Below are 20,711 nucleotides of genomic sequence, written 5' to 3'. Positions count from 1 at the left end.
CACCCAAGCCCCAGCTCCTCCACACTCAGATCACTTAGATGTGCAGCAGAACCTCCTTCTCAGGGTGGCCCAGCTTTTCATACAGCGTCTACCTCACAGATCGGCTGATACCCACACCTGTATCTTCCTTTGATGTGATCCCTGCTGTGCTGTTGTGAGCCATTGAAGCTAAGTTTGAGTGATGACTGATGAATTCTGCTCAGGGGACAGATTTAGCCTAATAGAACTGACACACAAATTCCCCAGTTAAATAGCGGCTGCCAGGTTTGAGAGAGCTACCGCTCTGTTTTGCTTTGAGCTGAGGAACAATAACAAGGGAAGAGCTTATGCAGGTGTCAGAAGAGCTAACCCACCATCCAGCTAGTCCCCCAACATCTCGAGGGATCTCCTATGGATTCTCTGACTATTCAGGGCTCAAGTTTCTCTCCAATGAAGCTGAAGCCATAAGACTGCTGCAAAGGGAGATCTCCATTATGTTACTATAAAGTGTCAGCTCTGCTATGCCATATAGGAAAAGCTTAAGTTTAAAAACAAATATGTCGAGGGGGTCTCAGGGGGTCTCATGTCTAGCAGCTACATCCATATCACCAGTCACCTCGCCCAACACATTCAATCTGCCAGTACATGCTGAACACCCTCCATGCTTCAAGCACTGGCAGATACATCAAGATGTGAGACCAGGGGTGGCTCTTTGGAAACCCAGTCACCTAGAAGAAAGAACACTGAAAAACAAAGTAATTCAGTTTTTCACAGAGCTGTGTGATAGAAGACTCACCCCATTGACAGTCTCCCATATACAGACCATGAATAGGAAGAAATGTAAAGAAGAGTGCCCCCATTGTATCTCCAAAGAGCCTCAAAGGTAGACAGCATCTTGATGTTTTACACTCAGTAACAGTCAAAGATGTCTCCACTAGTAGCCAGTGTAGCCCGGTCACCTTCAGGTCCCCTTCTTCATTTCTCTGGGGTCCCTGGCCACTCAGTGTTGTACTTTATTAAGAACTTGATTCTATAAGATCCATGGTGCCCACTCTACTTTAAAATGGTGACTGTCTCATAGTCTAGGAGGAGATTATATAAAAAGGACCAAAGACTTCTTCCATAGCTTGGGAGAAGTTGGGCAGAGAAGTCTATCTTTAAAACAAAGGCCTTGCAATTGAAAGAGCAAGATATAGTTATTAGAACACCCACATACCTTCTCCACTGGGGTGTTAAACATTGTCTTGGTCAACAAGATGACCCACATCTGTTCTCCTGGGAACAATGGGTACAAGGACCCTGGCATAAAGCCACTGAGCTGGGGTCCTGCATCCCTTCCCCATTATCTCAGGTCCTCACTGGCCCCTCCAATGCTAACATTCATGGCACCTGCCTACGTCCTGCCTAGGGGAGGACAATACACAGTTGTCTGATGAGTTAACAGGTCTCTTTATGCCATTTTCATTCAGACTTTGTTCTGCTTAACTCCCCTTACCACGTGTCTCTCCCTCATCCCCCTTACACTCCCATACCCTCTGTCCACTGTACTCTTTCCCTCTCATTTGCCAACCTGCACTGCCCCTACCCACTCACATTGCCCTCCCTTAAAGCCCCTTTTTTTCTCTTCTCAAGGGACTCTTTCTGGTTTACTAGTCTTTATCAACATTAATTCTTGTCCAGATGCATGACTAGAATCTAGGATCCATGTGAAAGAGAATGCACTATTTGTTTTTATATGGTTATTTTGAATTATATGTTTTTAAAACATACAAAACATAAAAACAGCCCAAGTCGGAGGCTACCACCAAGGAGTAGCAAAAAGGACCCTGAAACAGGTCAGTGTATGAGAAAGCCCCTCCCACTCTCATTTGCTTCTCCATAGAGAAGGCAGCTATTGGAAGCCATTGCAGCATGAGATGCTGGTCCTTGGTTCATGTTAGTATAATGCCAAGCAGCATCATGGACAGCCCTTGAACCAGAAAGATAGTTGGTCAAATTCAGATCACCTGGTTCCAGCTCCTGTCAAGCAAAACAAGGCTCTTCTGGTGGCCTCAAGGCCCCTCCTAGGACAGTTTAGGGCACTTGCCCATGGCCATAATGACTGGAGTATTAGCAAATTCAGATCAGAGCTGTCTGCACAAGAGCAAGGTTCTTTACCATTCACTGGGTGACCCTGGGCCAGGCTGAAAGGCCTGCCTCACTTATGGTGGTTTTTAATGTTCCTTATCAGAATGCCTCTTGTATGATATTTTCATGTAACCTACTCATCATCTTGAGACTCATTATAATAACTGATGCCATGCAAATGCTATGTAAATACTTGTTACACTGTACTGCTTAGGAAATGATGACAGAGATAGAGGTCTGTCTGTGAGTGTTCAACACAAATACGATTTTTTTTCCTGAATATTTTCCATCTACAGTGGGTGGTACCTGTGAGTACAGAATGCACAGGCAGAACTGACAGATTGTCTGTTCTACCATAGTTTAAAATGGTTCACTGAAATAAAATTTGCATGTCAGTTTATACTAAAAGCCCTATGGTTTTTAGAATATTCACAAAATGATGCCACCAGAGCCCATCTACATTCAGAACATTCCACAACATTTGAATGGAACCTATCTGTGTTCCTTGGCCCTCCTCACCCATGATTGCTCCCTCTGACCTTTCAGAGATCACCCAATTTCTCTCTTTGCATGATCTTCTAGTCACAAGCCTACTCAAACTGAGAAGCCTGACTTGGCCTCACCTGCCATTCAAAGGGAGATGCAAGAACTATTCTGGCTGCAGAGTTGAAGTACTCACTAGCTTCAGAGAGGTGGAGGGAGGATTGGAGTCACCTTGGAGATGAGGGCTGAGCCAGCACTGGCTGAGTGTCCTGGCAGGCCCCTTCTGACTTGCTCTGTGCTTCAGGGGTCCCTGCTGCTGCACCCTGGTAGTGTCTGGCACTCTCATGGGCTCCCTGCCATCAGAGCTCTACAGTGGGTCTCAAAAAAGCTGACAGGGACAATTGACTGTGGGATGAGGACAAGCAGTCATGTACACCCAAGGGCTCGGAGCTCATTGGCCCTGAATAGGCTAGCAGACTTCTGTCCATCGTGTGAAGACTTTCCAGGTTTCAGTGTGTCATCCTCTCCTAGGCTGTCTTCTTTTCCTGTTTTAGGAAATAAAACACATTGAGTCTTCAGCTTGGAGCCAGAGCCTTTTGTCTTTCCCACCAACACTGCCCAGGGTGACATGCTTCTATGCAGGTCACACAGTGGTAGAATATTTGTAAAGCTGGTTAACAAAGACAGGGAAGGATGTCACTTTGATTTGCACAAGAACATATGCTCCACAGAGCATTCAAATTGCACCGTATGCATTAAATTGTGCTGCACACAGTAAGTTGGTGACACATGTTGGAAGTAGCCATTAGTCATTCCCTGACAGTGGAAAGTGAAGGTCCTCCATGCATATGGGCCATCCTTTTTTCCCCTATCTTCATTGACAATAGGAAGATGGTGGATACTGCACAGGAGGAATCTTGGTCCAGTTTTCACACTCAAGCATACCAATGGCAAGCCATGCTGGAGGAGTGGAAGCGATCTAACAAGACCCCAGGTTGGCCATGGTGGCCCACGCTGGGGGTGGGGGGCAGCCACCTCTGGTACTCCCTCAGTGATCTGGCTTCCAAGAACCATTTGCTTTTCAAGAGATGTGCTAGGTCACCGTCCATGGGGACTCTGAGGCCACACCAACTCAGTGTTCTGTTGTTTCTCTTAGTTGTTGCCAGTGTGGACAAGCTGAGCAGGGAGGCTCAGTCCAGTATCCCCAGTAAAACAACTAAAGACCCCTCCATCAGCAGAGTCTTCTCCCTACAGGAGAGCACCTGGCCATACCTGTTCGGAGTGATCATTGTCCCTGCCTTGGTCCAGCTGGCAAGCCTGCCATTTCTCCCTGAGAGCCCACGCTACCTCCTCTTTGAAAAGCACGATGAGGCAGGAGCCATGAAAGGTAGGATCATTCCCTTTCAACACACAATGCCAGCCTATGCCTGGGTCACAGGTAGATGCTATAGGGTGGGATAGGACAAGCATCAGCTTCTCTGAAAGCGCCATGCTGAGGGACACCCACTCTCTTCAGCTAGTCACGGTTCAGATAGCAGAGGCTCTGCAGTATGAAGAAGGTGGGTGAAAAGAGCCTAAGAAACATGATTCCAGAAAGCAATTGGGCTTGATGGAAGAAATGGAGTCCTCCTGTGGCAACATGATATGGCCTGACTTGGGAGAATGCCTCTCCACCTGCCCAGCTAAGGAAGTACCTTTGGGAGGCGCTTCAATTACATATAGTCAGAGTGGGCAATGTGGGATGCAGTGAACGAATGAGATTCCAAAGTCTTATTTCACAGCCCAGTAGGAATGTGTGTATATGTGTGTTTGATATACACTTATTAAATCACAGTACATGATAAATACTATGCTCACACCTGGTAAGAAGAACAAAGATAATGAGATCATGGCTTGAAACATAATACTGAGATTTACATTCCTGTCAATAACAGTATCAATTTCGATCCAGATGTTCAGCAAACAATTGTCTCTTGACATTCCGAGTGTTCTGTCAGGCAATGGGAAAGACAGAATCATGAGATGGCATTCCTGCCATCTTGGAGCGACTGGAGTGGTCTGTTAGAACGGGCAGACATATCTGAGGATAGAGAGTGTAGGTGGCATTCTGCCTGCCTAGCACGTGTGAAGACTTGGGTTCAATCTCCAGTTTCCCTAACAGAACAGAAATAGAAAACAAAGCTCCAGGTGTGGTGGAGCAAGCATGTAAACGTCATATGCTGAAAACTGAGGCAGGAGTGTTGTTCTTAAAAAACAAAATCCCAAATGTTCAATTTTACCAGTGAAGACTCAGGAACCAGATGTTGGGGTGAAGACTTGCTAGTTCAGAAAGGGAGAGAAAGCACCCAGCTGACCACCCTGCTCCACAAACATCCCCAAAGGAAAAAGCCCTCTCTTCTTTCCCACGCTCTCTTAAATACCCTTCAATTCGATGTCCCTCCTTTCTACTTCCTGTTTTTTCTTATGTTCCCTGTCAACTGGTTGCATGCTCTACCTCTTAACCCATAGTTGACTTTATTTAATCCTGTTAACAGAAAGCTCTTGGATTAAAGGTGTGTGCTGGGGCTGAGTCGCACCACAACAAGAAACAGGTTTTTCCAGTTCACAGTCTTGGGGTTCAAATGTGATCAAATATCCTGCAGCACTGGAGGATCCTCATGAATTCAAGGACAGTCTAGGCCATAGATTAAGAACCCATCTTAAAAAGAAAAAGGTGGAGAGACACCACCCATGAGTGCAAAATGGGAGGAAGTACTTGCATATTTTTAAGAACCTAATGTGAAATCTTGTTATTTAAAGAAAATCACACTCAGAAGGCAAAGGACACCACCATAGAAAGGCCATGAATTGGGGTCATCAGTGTAACAAATTTTTTGGGCCCCTTCAGACATTTCCACTCAGTCCCACTACTAGTTCACAGTGGCCAGGGATCGAATCCTAGCCCTTGATTTTATTTATTTAAGAGACACTGTCTAAGCCTAAAACTGGGAACAAGAGTCCAAACCCAAGAGGAAGGACAATTAATTAACTGAGTAGAAATGTAACGCCATTATGAAAAATGTGATGGGCAAATAGACACGTTATAGATCAGGGCCAGGGAGACCGCTGTGATGATACCTCCAGGTATCATCTTCTAAAGTGGCTGCCATCACCCTGCATTCCAGCCAAAAGCAGACAAGGGAGAAGGAGGGGTTCAGAGTTTCCCTTGGCAGTATCACAAACTTCTGCTCATGTCCCCTTGGACAGACCATGATCTCACAGCCCCTCTTCCCTGTACAGCGTCTGGGAATGCAGTTCTTCAGCCATCTGTTACCACAAATGTCAGGGTCTTCTCCAAAGAAAGAGGGCAACGAGTGGTGGCGTCTGGATACTCCAGTCTCTGCTATTCAGGTAGAGAATGATAATGGCTTGGTGATTGACACCAGCTGAGAGAAGCCACATGAAGGCCTGAGAGGTTGGTAGCTCATGGCTCTATATAAGTAGCCGTGGTAAGCGTAACAAGAGATGAGGATGAGTTGGTACATGAAGAACAAGCCTTGAAAGTCTGATGACAATCCTTACCAGTACATTTAAATGAAGGAAAAGCTTTGAGGTTCATGTGAACTGCCTCCATGCATTGTACATGGAAGGGCAGTCAAGGGAGATGGAACAGAAGAGAGAAAGGCATGCACACTTCATGGTGCGTCTGCAGCAGGAGGTATTAGAAAAGAAGGCGCCCAGCTTCTCTCCCAGCATAGCCACTAAGTTCCTGCACTAATGCCGGCTACCAGTGGGCCACCTGCCCCATGTCCTCATCCCGGCAGGCTCTCCAACGGAGCCAGAGCTCCCGAGTTCCCTTTGTGGCCTCGCTAGCCCCACATCACGATCCTCCACTCAACAATCAGCTACCACACCCATTACCCGGTAAATCAAAACTCTAAATGCTTAACATCAACCAATGGATTTTTTACAATAAAATCAATAAAATCTCAATACACAAGATGCCCAGACAATTTAGAAAGTTATCCCAATTTCCCTAACCTTTAGATTTCATATATGCCTATTTACTTGAAGCTACTCGGGTCCACATCCATTTCGCCTTCTTCACTCCCCACATCTCTCTCCATGTCTCTTCCTCTGCCACCCTTAGCTCCGCCTCCCTTTTCCCTATCCAATCACAGACCTCCTGCTGCAAATAGATTGGACCCGGGAAATTTCTACCACACGTGTCTGTCCTTTAAGGCAGAGCCTTGAGATTAATGGTTATACCTGTTCTGTGTCTTCATCTAGCTCCACCTCTGCATGTCTGTATGGACGTCTGTATACCTCTGCATGGAGGTCCATGCAGGTCTGACTCTCTGGGCCTCAGCTCTAGTCATCCCAAAGGACCTGGGCTCTACTTTAGAATCAAGTGTTTCAATGGTCCAAGCAAAGCTTGTCTTCTCAGCTCATGTAGGACATGAAAGAAGGAGAAGAGTGGTTTAAGGAAACCCTGAAGCGTGGCATGTGTTGGTGTGTTGGTGTGTTGGTGATATAGTAGTGAGCATATCTGCCTTCCTAAGCCTGGTGTAGTCATCCACTGTCCAGTGCTGGGGCAGTGTCTGCTCTCATAGCCCATGGACACATGATGTCTCCATCTCCTTCTTGGCTTGATCCCCCTGACCAAGCAGGTGAGGTGACAGGGCACTGAGCCAGCTTCCTTTGGCTCAGCACCCAAGCCTCTCTGAGCCTCAAACTATGCCGTTATAAGAGAAAACTATGAAATCTCAGCGAGTCTTCAAGTTCTGCCAATGATTCCCACTGTTTTCAGCTCTTCATAGTGCTAGTGTAGAAGGCAGAGAAATGGCCTCCACCACCCCTCCTTATTAAAGTGGTCTGCTTCCTATTCCTAGAGCCTGAACCTGTTGTAAAGGCATGGTATGTCCATCAGATTTTGCACCCCTGTGACTAAAATCTAATACACACAGTATAGAGAAGGGCAGTTTCAGAAGCTTCTGCTTATCACAGTAGATGTGTCAAAGCAATTCACACCATGATGAACAGGAACCTTCACAGGGACAGGTCAGGACAAGAGACAGCTCCCAAAGGTACACTGGCAGGTGGCCCACTTCCTTCATCAGGCCCTGCCTTCCACACTTCCCTTGTCCCCATGGTCTTTTCATATTTTATATCCACCAATGGATTAACCTATTCATCATCTCAAATCCCTCTTGGTCTAATCCTGTCCAGAGACATACCCAGAGTGAGCTGTATTAATCCCCTAGGTGGCTCTCAACCCCATTCTGCTGATAGTCAAAGTTGAAGGTGACACAAGACAAGAGAAGGAAGGTCGTTGATGGAATCGAGGCTGCCAATCAGCTGGATTGAGACTGAAAGAGTATCTGCCTAAGAGGAGACAGTACCATCGCAAGGATCCTTCTAGAAAGTTGGGCTGGGGGCAGAGGGAGAACCCGAGAGATGCCCCCACGAGAAGGACTTGGCCGAAGGAGACCATCTTTCAAGATGGCAGGATGGGGCTATGCATGAGTCAGGCAACACAGGCTGCAATGGGAACTAGGAACCGTCAAGGAACTCACCTGTGTGCCTTGTCTATAACACCGAGCTCATAAGATTCATTATGTAACTGACATGAAGTACTTCCAACTTGCCTTTGTCAATGGCTGGACCACAGGAGATAGTTCTGTTATTTTTCCAGGAGGAACCACCAAAGAAATAGTGCATCTCTAGAGCTTCCTGGCAGCTAGGAAAAAGAATGAGTTGATCTCTCCATGGACTCTCTCACCAGTGTCCCGGTAAAAAAAGATGTGGATCAAAGTCAAGTAGAGCCCTGAGTGCTAAAGCCTGCTGTGGGCAAGAGTCCATTAGGAACCCTATGCCTTCACAGATCAGGGGAGTGTCACCCCATGCCAAGAGCCACCGGAGAGAAGTCTTGAGTTCCAAAGAGGTGATAATGGGGAACTTGAGAAAAGCTGCCTGGAGGAGGTGATAGATGATTGGATGGGGAGATGATTGGCATGAGTCAGGTGAGGATAACTGTGGACTGTGTACAGTTAGGTTGATACTAGGCATGTGAATGTGTATGGCATGTAGACAGAGACCCTCTTGTTCATCTGTCTTCCTGTTGGAGTTGGGTTCACAGTACCTCTGAGGTAGTCACCAAGCATCCGTGTACACTTCTGGGATAAAGAACTCACAGTCCTCAAAGCCATTCCATCCTTAGACATGTGAGTCAGGCAGCTCCCATACTGGGCCAATGCTCTCACATCAGATGTCCTAACTGTGACCTTGTTCTGACCTTACCAAGAACAGCAGGAACGCTACCCATTCCCAGCCTCTGCCAGAAATGTCCCAAGGTTTATACTGTTTTCAACAACTTCCATTTCTGACAGGGCTTGGTAAAAACAGAAGCCACCATGGTGACTACTGATTAGCTATAATTGTGTGAATCCCAACACCTACCTGCCCAGTTTCCTGTACCTCAGGTCTCCTTTTCTAGAGACAGGCTAAAGGAAATATTCTTCTTCACAGGCTTAAGGTAGGAAAGGCATAATTCCACACAGTCCTCTTCATGTTAATGGGTACAGTGTAGTTAGTGCTAATCTTAGCTCACAGAGATTGTGCTCATGAATCTGACGGCAGGAGGGGGCATGAGCAAAAGCCAAGGGTGTCTCCTGTGTCTGCCCAGAACTCAGGATGCAAAGGGAGAAGAAAGGAGGGGGGAATCAAAAGTTAAAACAACATTCATTCTTGCTAGGGACCGAAAGATTGCACACCCCTAATTTATATATTGAGGTCAGAAGCCCCAGTGGAATGGCATTCAGAAACAAGGCAGAGGAAGGGGGGCGGAGAATAGAAAATGCATCACCCCAGAGAACAAACTCAATGATACCTTCCATTTAGACTTGTAGCCTCCAGACTGTGAGACTATCTAAACCTCACCCTGAGCTATTCCTTCCAGCAGCTCATGGCAACTAAAACCACTGCCAGCTCTGCCTTACTGCCTTTTAACTGAGGAACAGAAGTATCAAGTCCCAGAGGCAGGCGGATTTCTGAGTTTGAGGACAGCCTGGTCTACAGAGTGAGTTCCAGGACAGCCAGAGCTACACAGAGAAACCCTGCTTCGAAAAACCAAACCAAACCAAACCAAACCAAACCAAACCAAACCAAGCCAAAACAAACAAAACAAACAAAACAAACAAACAAAAACAAACAAACAAACAAACAAAAACAGAAGTATCAAGTCCCACAGGATAATGGGAATTTCCACTCTTGCACTACTATGAGTCTGTGTGGGTGGGACAAGCTCGGGTCAAGCAATACCACTGATATTACTCCCAGGGGCCTTTACTGATGCTCAGAAGGAGACTTCAGGAACACCTGGTAGTCACAGGAACACTCCTGGTCTCTTCTGTCCTTGGTATCTTGTCCACTGCAGTTGCCACCCAGCTGTGAGACAGCTGTGAGCACAGATGTGGGCAGACATTTCCATGCTTCAACACACCATATGTTCTCCATGGGCAGGAGCCCATCCAGCCCACATACAGTGCAGTGTGGATGCATGGGGAGTTAATTCCTTTCCAGATGCGCATCCAGGCTTCCTGGTGGAGAGCATTCTGGGAGCTACTCCTTCAGGGGCTGCTCAGAAGTGCAGTGACACCAACTCAACTGTGCCAGGCAGGTCTCCCATGATGTGTGTTACACTGTTGGCCTTTCAGTCTTCACCCTTGCAGCCTCCTCATACAGAGTTCCCAGACCACACTTTCAGACATCCAGTCTCAGGCCAAGTCCCTTCCTTGTTCTCACCTGAAGAATAACAACACTAACTTTATTACCTAATGGGGGAGTCAGTCATAGGAGAACTGAATAAGGGCAAGAATCCTACAGAATATGCTGTGTGTGTGTGGGGGGGGACACCTCATTTGTCTTCTAAAAAGAGCAAGCAGGAGCCAAGGCAATTTCAGTATTGTCCTACGAGAGCCCACAGAGCCTGATAGATGAGACAGTGAGGCTGTTGACCTGGAACATCTCATTTACTGCACAGCTCCATCCCTCGAACAAAGCCTCTGGAGAGAGCGAAAACGTCGCCAGAAAATCTCCATTTTCCCCAATGTCAGCCAGCCACTCTAGTGAAATAATAAAAGGATTCGCTTTTTATATAGACAAGCACAATTTTACAAAGCCCTCATTTGGATTATTGTAAAGCAGGGATTTAAAAAAAAAAAACCTCTTTGTAAGATACTGGGGTTTTTATTATTACTCTCTTTCTCTACCTGCATATGTGTGACTTCAGGGGTGAGTGTGCCGTAGTACGCATGCAGAGGTCAGAGGATATCCCCGGGTGTTGGTCCTGGCCTTCCACTCCATTTGAGGATGTCTTTCTTTGGTTTTTTGCTTGTTTGTTTGGTTGCTTGTTTTTGTTGTTGTTTTGTTTGTTTGTTTTTGGATGTTTGTTTGTTTGTTTGTTTGTTCGTTGCAGCTGTGTATGCCATGGTGGTCTGGAGATTCTGGCTCTACCTTCCGTCTTGCCATAGGAGTTCTGGGCTTACAGACATGCACTACCATGTCTGGCTTTGCATGGGTTCTGGGATCTGAACTCAGTTTTAGATGTACAGGTACAAGATTTCGCATGGATGATCTGAGTGCACAGTCTTGACTCTAAACAGAAACATTTCCAAAGATCTCTTTTCATTGCATGGTTTCATTTAAACGCTGCTACTTTCACACTCCCGCAGAACTGTCTCCCTTATCTTGAGAACATAAATCAATCATTTTCTAATTGTGCCTTCTCTGCTAGACTCTGCTAGTCTTGAGACTTACAGTGCCTTGTAACTGGAGCACAGGCAATGTCCCCACTGTGTCACAACTTGGTTTGTGCTGCCATTTGTTAGTTTTTAAAGCTTTAATTTCTTTGAGGATTTTTGTTTGTTTCATTTTACTCAGTCCCTTGTAGCCCGAGACTGACCTACAGCTCATTATGAAGCTGCATGAGTTACTGTCCTGATGCTGTGATGACCAAACACTATGGCCAAGGCAGCTCAAGAAGAAAGAACTTATTTGGGTTTACATGTCCAGGAGGATAAGAGCTCAGCATGGAAGCAAGTGTCAGGCAAGGTGGCCAGGGCAGAAGCTTAGGGCTCATATTTTGAACCCCAAACACAAAGCAGAAAGAGCACACTGAGAGTAGGCAAAGACTGAAAGCTCTCAAAATCCACCCTCCAGTGACACACTTTCTCCTTGCTAGTGGAAGTGTGAGCTTCCTCAAACAGCACCATCAACTGGACATGAAGTTTCCAAACACATGAGCCTGTGGAGGAGATCTCATTCCAGCCACCACAGAAACCATGATGACTCTGAGATCCTGGTGCCCCTGATTCCCCTTCACCTGGGACAGGATAACAGATGTGCACAACCATGCCTTGAAGCCTTAGCAGGTTTTTTTTTTTTATAAATAAAATATCTGTATATTTTTCAGATTAATTCAATCAAGAGACAAAACTATCAGCCTCCAATTTGCTAATCACTATCCAATTCCCTGACTAGTAAACTGTACAAAAGCAATGTATCACGGTGTACTGATCACAACGGAAAACTGTGGCACTTAGTCGCTTAAATTATCCAATCTTACACCCATAAAGACATGGGAGGCAGGAGCTGAAGTTAAAAACCTGCTAGCTCAGAAACATAATTTTATTTTCTTAACTGTATACAAAATATCTATTCACAAGCCTGATTCTACAACTACCCTGCTAACTGTTTAGAAATCTCTTTCTATCTGCCATACCAGCAACTAGTCTATACCTTTCTCTTGAGCTCCTTCAAATCCAAGAGGGCTCCTTAGCTCTCTTTGCTAGACTACTGTTTCATCAGTTTTCTTCCAGCTGCTTCTCTGTGGTTCCTGCAAGCCCCCAAAACAAATTCGTATCTCTTACCTGGAGCTCCTTCTATGAAGCAATTCCAAGCCATAGAGAGTTCTCAAAAGTCCAATTGCTATAAAAAGAAGTCTCTAATTTCCCCTCCTACACCGTTGGAAGGCTCCAAGCAAGTGAGGAGGGGCCAAACTATTTCATCTTTTAAGTGGGGCAGCTCAAGGCCATCCAGCTGACTTTGCCTTGGGTCATAGTGCAAAGACAAGACCCCTACCAAGCTACTTACCTTAGAATAGGCAGGAACTTTCTCCATTCCCTAGCATTCTTATCTGTGGAGGCTTTTAGAGACACACCAAACTGCACCTCTACAGGATGCACCTAACTGCATCTGACAAACACAATATCGTTCTAAGCTTGTATATTTTGCTAACAATTAGCTTTTCTGTGTACAATAATCAAACATCCTGTAACAGAAAACAGTGCCCTGCTGGCTTCTCCACAGTTCTCCCACACACTCATACAGACCATGAAGTTCCAGGCCCAGTCACAATAAAATTGAATAAAGCTACATAGAACCTCAACATCTCCTTCTACACTCCCTCTTCCCCCATGTAGGACATCACGACTGTGGATAATGAAGAGACCTTGAGCCTGTTTTAGAAACCTCATGACATCCTACTTTTAAATACCAGTAGCTGCTGAAAAGAAATGGCTTGACAAAGTTCCTATTTTTAGAAGTCCTTAGTCCCGCACTGTGCAAGACACAGAGCTTAGAGCATCTCTCTGCACATGATCACAAAGGATCACTGGGAGTGTTCCACATGACATTCTTTTGCCTTCTTTGTTATGGGAAAAAAAAAGCCGCCAGACCACTCTGGGCTTTGCTCCTCAAGAGGTGAAGAGTACTCAAATAAATAAACTATGGCTGGCACCACAGCACAGAGTCCCAGGCTGCCTGCCAGCTCAGGAAAACTAACTACACCAACTGACTGGAGACCAGAAGTCTAAAATCAAAGTTCCAGCAGAGTCATACTCCTCTGCTAGGTGGTGATGGTGGCCAGTATCCTTAGAGCCTCAACACCCTTAGTCTTCTGTAGCCTTGGTACCCTAGCATCCTCAGGTCTGTGCCTCAGTGTTCAGGCGTTGTTAGTCCTTCTGCATCCTCAGTGCTCCCACATGCTTAGTCTTCCAATACCAACAGTGTAAATGACAGCTGCACCTCCCAGTCTCCTCCATGCTTATATTCTCACTGAGTTTCAGCATCCATCCTCTGTGACTCCTAAGAAAGAGTCAGATGAACCAGGGCTGCCCCAGCATCACCAGTCCTCTCTAGGTGACTGTTTCCAGAGCTCACATTCACAGGTACCATATACACCTGTTTACCATAACAGGTAAACAGTTTAAGCCACAACAGAAGGTTACAGCATTTTGTACCCACTAGGCAAATAAAAGGATTATCACATCTGGGAGTAGAATCCAGGGTCAGTGTCAAACATCTGACCATGCAGTAATGTCCCCATTGAAGCTACTCAGCTCAAGAAGCCCTTGGTATCAAAGTGGAGAACCCTGTTGTGGAGGAAAGTTCTAGATTTACTATCTGAGCCATACTAACAAACATCACCCTGGCACCTGTTCTCTGATCTTGACAGAAGATGATGGGGTGAAGGGGTGGGGCTTAAAGATGCAATAGCGGTGCAGGAGGGAATGCTGGGAAGAGAAAATTCGGGGAATGAGAGCACCTGACCCTGGAGCTGTCAGCAAGGACATGGCCGTGCAGGGAAATTCTGATGAGCTCTGTGCATTAAATTTGCCTGAGAACTTCAAGGTAAAAGGGGTAGGGGATAAAGTTTTCCTTGTTTTGGAATGGAAATATGCAAACTGTTTTATAACACGGATGTTGCATTTTGAACTTGGAAGAAACATTCAAAATACAATGGTTTAGTGTGCAGTAAAAAGCCAGTCACTTTTCTCCTGTACGATTAACCAGTGCTGGCAAAACCATTAAATCACAGCTTCCAAAGACATGCTTGGAAGCAGCTTGCAATGCCTCCGGAGCCCTCCTGCACTCCCTGCCTGTAAAATCTGGAATGGGCTCAGCCACTTTACTTTTCTGCTTAAAAAGAACAATTTCACACGCCTGAGGTGCAGAAGCCCTGTTATTAAGGACAATGCCTGCTGTGTGTGGAATGGACTGTCCACAGGAACCATCACCACTGCTACCTTGCCCTGTAGTGGGAAAACAGAGGGCAATGAATCTGGAAGCCTCCACTCTGAAAACATGCTGTGAGATCTGGCTGTTATGGTCTCAGGGGTCTGCTTCAATAGGGGTTAAAATATGACTGGAAATTTGCAATGCTTGACTTGGAAACACATCCATCAAGAGAAAGTGTGGATCTTTGCTCTCCCATTCCACTCAGGACATTTCTGAGGGTCACATGGAATGAGCCTTAATGAGGGTCACTAGGTTTATGCCTCTTTTTAACCATAGAGGCAGCTTTGGGGTTGGCAAACGTGTGTGTGTGTGTGTGTGTGTGTGTGTGTGTGTGTATGACCGTTGACCCCCCTCCAGAAATCCACAGTGAGAATGGGCGAGGCACACAGGAGGTGCTCAATGAACATTCACTGGAATAGCAGTTCTGGTGGACGAGCTCTAAGCAAGGTTTGACATGCTTGATGCTGTGCAGTTTGTCCCTAGCTATGAGAGGCAAGGCTGAATATAAAAGATCAATAGGGACAACTGTCCTGGGAGTGGATTTGAATGCTGGACATGCTCTACCTTTTTGGGGAGAGGAGTGATGGGTGACAGACACAGATTCTCTCTCAGCCTACTCAGTGACTTCAGGAAAGTCGGTGTGTGTCTCTAAGCTCCTATCTTCCTAATTTTAAACATATTTTTTGTACAGATTCCAAAGGCCTCTGATAAGCATATTTCCAGATAGTGGGGCCCATCCATTCAGGGCCAACATCCTAGACAGCCAACATCTCAATCCCTGCCTGTCCTTCACAGCCTTCCAAACATTTCTGGGGAAAGAAGATGTCTCCCAAGAACTGGAGGAAGCCCTGGCCGAGAGCCGTGTGCAAAGGAACCTCCGCCTGGTATCTGTGTTGGAGCTTCTGAGGGCGCCCTTTGTCCGCTGGCAGGTCATCACTGTCATTATCACCATGGCCAGCTACCAACTATGTGGACTCAATGCGGTGAGTATGTACACACACACACACACACACACACACACACACACACACACCAGCACACACACCAGCATCAGCACCAAAGAGAACCTGAGGAAGGCCAGAATGTGGGTGGCCCAGGGTGTGAGTGCTGGATGTCCTTCAAACCCAGCTCTGTAAGCATCCGCTGAGCTGTGCCTTTGAGCATCTGTGGAACTTGGCTTGTCCTCAGTTCTCACCTCTGTAGAATGGGCTAGAAGGATATGGAGCAGACTTATCCATACAATGTCCAAACAGCAGCAAGCAAGGTTGTCCTTGAACTGCCACCAGCTGTCCTACTGTGTGTCCCTGGAAATACCTAAGAGTCATGGCTCTCAATAAACAGACATAGGAAGTCAAAGGGACAGAGGACCAACATGATTTAAATAAAGCAGTCTTGGCTGTGTTGGCCTCAGCTTGTTGGAGTCTGAGCTGAGGCATCACTAGAGGCCTCTCTCCAATGTCCCAGAAGGAAAAAAAAACTCCAAATCTGAGAAGCAAGGAAGCTGGGTGTGGTTGCTTCTTTCTGGGAAACCGAGTGGGATGCCTCACCTGGGGATGTGGTCAGTTCTCCATCCATGAAGGGATGCAGACAGGCGTCTAGGCACACAGCACAGAGGGAGGGAAGGATTGCTGTGAGGAGGGCCTTCCAGAGAGCCCAGATTATTTATACCTGTTCAACAAGAGCCCAGCACCTGCGGCTGTCATTCAGGTGGTGCTCAGGTAGGACAGGGAGCGACAGCAACGCTCCTGTCCAGAAGCAGGGAACGGCCGCCTGGGAAGATCGCAGCCACACATTCTGCCAACATTTCAACAACTCTGGATTCTATTTTTGGAAACACCAGTGTAAAAAATGTGATCACTTTGTTTCTTAGTCATTTTTACCTTGGTCCAGTTAAGTGAGAAGAACTAATGGAGTCGGGGAATCAACAGGTCAGCCCAGAGTGGCTACTGCCCACTCCGTAGTTTTCTTCCCTAGACAAACTCAAGGTCAGGTGTATCAGACTCTCAGTGATGCAGTTTCCTGACGCCACACTTAGAGTCTTAAGGACATGTGGAATTAGTGCTCAATGAGACAGTTAGATGAAGAACCATTCCATTGCTGGGCAGACCCACCTCCTCCCCCAGGACCTCATTTTTCATTTGGATATTCTGTAAGGGATGAATCGTGCTGGTGTGCCTTCAAGCCATTCTGCACAGAGTTGTGCCAGAAAAATCTGTCTGGTGGGTTGTAGGGTGGTGACTGCTTCCACCTTCACAAGCTCATGTGTTTTCCCTGAGACAGGACAGAGATCTCCAGACAACTCAGAATCCTGCTTTTACCATATCGCTGTCCCCATGAACCTATAGCCAGAAACCTGGGCCATCTACTTTCTGTGGCCTGACTGTGCACTCAGCTGTGGCCCTGATCAGGTGCCTAGATTAGCAGTTCGTGGGGCCAGGAGCTGTCCTTCAGGCCCCACTGTTATGCAGAGACACTGAGACATTTTCCCAAAGGCTCGCTGCTAGACGCTGTATAAAGGAGACTTGAGCACCAATTACCTGAACCCCCAAGTTCTAGGTACTTAAGCCCCAAGCAGAGAGGGTCCTCAATGTCCCACTCAAATTATCCCACCTGTGTTTTTCAGGATGTCCCCACCTCACTTCTAGGCACCCACAGAACACATCTTCTCCCATTTTATAAACAAAAGGACACATTCTATTTAGTTGTAAATGCCAGCCTGGCTTGGGTCCAGGCCCTCTTCTGCAGCCTTCTCCCCCACAGCCCAGAGGCCAGAGCCAAGACCTAACCCAGATAAAAACAGTAGGTGGCTTTAAAACATGCTCTGTCCCTCCATTTAGATGACTATGATCCCTTAGGAGATACTGGTCAATACTGCCAGGCAGGCACCTTCCCATTGGTCACGTTGCTCTGTTACCAAGGAGTCCTACAGGGTGGGGGCATCATATGTACTTCTTAGATGAGAAAGACACCGTGGTTTATAGATAGCTCAAGGTCCAATGTGAAGCTTGCCCTGTCAATTTACACCGGGTCTCATTTTATAGACAAATCAGAGAAGCTACTCCTTCTCTACACCCTACCGGAATCAGCCAGCCCAAGCTGGTGAGAGAGCTTGCTTCAAAGAACAAGGTGGATGCACCTGGAGTGACATCTGAGGTTGACCTCTGACCTAGACACACATTCACCACACACACACATAAACACACACCACATACACACACACACAAATACACAAACATACACAGAGAGAGAGGAAAAGAGAGACAAAAAGGGAGAGAGGAGAGAGAGAGAGAGAGAGAGAGGACTGTGACCGTTTGTCTAACATCTGAGTTGATTCAAGACACTCACTGAGTGTCTTATGTGTGGCCATTTTCAAATCCTGTCTATTTTAGCTGGTTTAGTCCCAAGAGACCCTTAGTGTGCATATCCCGGCCTGCCACAAAGCCTAATGTTTCACAGCAAAGCTCTTGATAGAACAAGGATGGGCAGAGAAACGCACCTTGCTTTTAACTGGGACCTGAACAGGACACAGAGAAAATGCAAGTAGGTTCTGCCCATCAGGGGAAAAGCCTAAGAGAACAACCAAAAGGTGTTTAATAAATGAGCAGACCTTTTCCTCCTAGACCTCAAAACAACCATAGATCGCCATGTGTGGGAAGCACTCACCCCCAGGTAAAACATATATAATAATATAAATATTAATCAATTATATCTCTCCAGTGTGTGCATTTCTTGTCACCAGTGGACATTAAAAAAAAATCACAGCACTGACATCCAGAGATTTCAAACCACTTATCATTGTACGGCTTTGGAGGTCAGAAGTCTGCAAGACAAATCAGGCCACACCCAATCCTGGACACACCAGAAGAAAATCCATTCCCAGCTTTCTGAGAGTTGCCTCCTTCCCTTGGCTCGTGGCCTCCTTCCTCTATCTTCAGAGTCAGCTGCAATAAGCATGTTTCATTTTTCTCTCCCTTCATCTTCTTCCACCCCTACACCTTCTTTCTCCAACTCTGTCTCCCCATTTCTCCTTCATAAGGAGTGCTGGCATCTATGGTTCACTCAGGCAATCCAGCAAAAACTGCTACCTCCAGGGCCTGCCTATGTTTAGAGTCAGACTTGCTGTGGATGTTGCTGGCACTAAGATGCCAGATTCTGGGACCAACACAAAGATGTTTTGGAAGAACCATGGGTCCTTCCATGTCCAACTAGCACATCCAGGTCAGCATAATCTTGCTCTGGGCACTGCAGTTTGAATGTGGACTGTCCCTATGTGTTAGGGCACATGGCCCCCAGGTGGTGGTGCTGTGTGTGGAAACTGTGGACAGCTTAGAAGACAGAGACAAGCTGGAGAAAGTATGTTCCTCCAGGTCTCAGGGGTCACAACCCAGCTTCCTATTTGCCCTCTACTTCATGGTCTGTAAAATTGTAAGGAGTCTCAGCTCCACGAATCCCACCATGACAGACCGTACCCTCTCAAACCACGAACCACAAGCAAACAACAAAAACCATCCACTTAAGTTACTTCTTGCTAGCTGATTGGTCACTACCAGAAAAGTTACTCATATGTTGAACAAAGATGAGGCAGGCACTAGCATTTGTTGGCAAAGGTCAGGCCACATCTCTCATCCCATGACCACTGTATTTACGTCCAAAAGCAGATAGAAGGGTGAAGAGCCATGGGTTACAGAGGAGGGGTCAGTATCATAGCATGTACTACACGAAGAGTGGGTTCCCAGAGGGCACCTCTACTCTGGTGTCATTGCATAGGGAGTGGCCCTTGCTTTCTCCTCAGTCTTCTCACAGACAGAATGATTGCATGGCATGCTGCCTCATCAAAACACTGTGCCAGGAGCTGAGAGTGAAGCATTAGGAGACTCAGAAAGACACCAGCCCTGCACCTTTAAGGAGGAGGGCATCACAGATACCTCCCACAATGACTGACAACAGAGGCCCTTTTTCCTAAAGAGTCTGAATGTCTTGGAGAGATGGAACCATCTAGAAGGATGCCTATTGTTTGCTATATGAAGGCTTTTCCTGGATACTCCAGCATGTTAGAACCATGGCAGTAGAGAACCTGAGGCAGCCTGCTCATGCTGGCTTGGTGAGATGGAGGGAAGCTCCAGCTTCCTGTGATCCTGTGACTCGGAGTGTCCCAGGCACTTCCTTCTTTTTCACAAGAGCCTGAAACTGTCCGATCATATCTCCTTCAGTTCATACAGAGGTCAAGGTGAAGGCAGTCATCTCCCGCTTCTTGAAATTAGGGTGGAGGCAGGGTACTACATGGATCAGGCAGAAAGGGACAGGCAAGCCCTGCGGACCTCACAGGATCCAGGCTGGGGCTGGGGGTAAGGGACGACTCCTGCTTACTGCTGTCTAGATGCATTTAGCAAGCTGTCTCAGTCCTCTTCATAGTCGTACTATAGTAAACACAGAAGGTCTTGCACAGTGACTCCCGACACTGACTTTCAACCTGATGAGGAGGTCCGCAGCTGTGCCACTTCAGGGAGAATGGAAACTAGAGACACAAGGGGTCATGGAGGCCAAAGGAGCTGAGATGGCATGAGGCTGGAGAATTGCTTCTACAGGAAAATATACACCAAGTGTTGGTGGTGGCTGGAAGCTCTGCCTCCCCGTGAGTGGAAGGCACAGAGACCCGTGGCACTAAAATCCAGGGCAACAATAACGAACACTCTTAACTGAGTCTACAATCTGTCTGTGACTGGGCCTGGGAGACCATGGAGAAGGAGCTGGTATGAAAAATGCAGAGATACTGAGGGTTTGGAATGATAGATAGCCTCAGAGCTGCAGGGACTGGTGGGCTAGTGAGGTATTGCCCTGCAAGTGTAGCAGCCATCATTCATTCTGACAGAGCCTAAAGTCCTACCTCCCCTACCCACTCAGTGGGGATGCAGATAACACCTGCAACTTCTCTTATGATCTCCTCTCCCCCGACACACAACACTGCTACCACCCCCACAATAAATAAATAAACAAGTAAATAAATACATGTAGGACTTAAAGTAAAATATGAAGCTTCGTGCTGGTCCCACCAATATTTCTGTTGC

At 46.7% G+C, this 20,711-nt stretch overlaps 1 protein-coding gene across 8 annotated transcripts in view; it reads left to right on the top strand.

The window, feature by feature from the left end:
• Slc2a9 (solute carrier family 2 member 9) overlaps window positions 1-20,711 on the top strand; it is a 122,054-nt gene that overhangs the window by 58,854 nt on the left and 42,489 nt on the right. For all 8 annotated transcript variants that reach the window (XM_076938416.1, XM_076938418.1, XM_076938420.1 and 5 more), the window contains 2 exons: window positions 3,844-3,976; window positions 15,442-15,629. In XM_076938416.1, the coding sequence (XP_076794531.1) occupies window positions 3,844-3,976; window positions 15,442-15,629 (321 nt within the window). The remainder of the gene's footprint in view (window positions 1-3,843; window positions 3,977-15,441; window positions 15,630-20,711) is intronic.

This window comes from Arvicanthis niloticus, chromosome 7 (assembly GCF_011762505.2).
Source record: "Arvicanthis niloticus isolate mArvNil1 chromosome 7, mArvNil1.pat.X, whole genome shotgun sequence".
Lineage (NCBI taxonomy): Eukaryota > Metazoa > Chordata > Mammalia > Rodentia > Muridae > Arvicanthis > Arvicanthis niloticus.
Note: the sequence above shows the minus strand (reverse complement) of the source record. Positions and strands in the feature narration are given on the sequence as shown.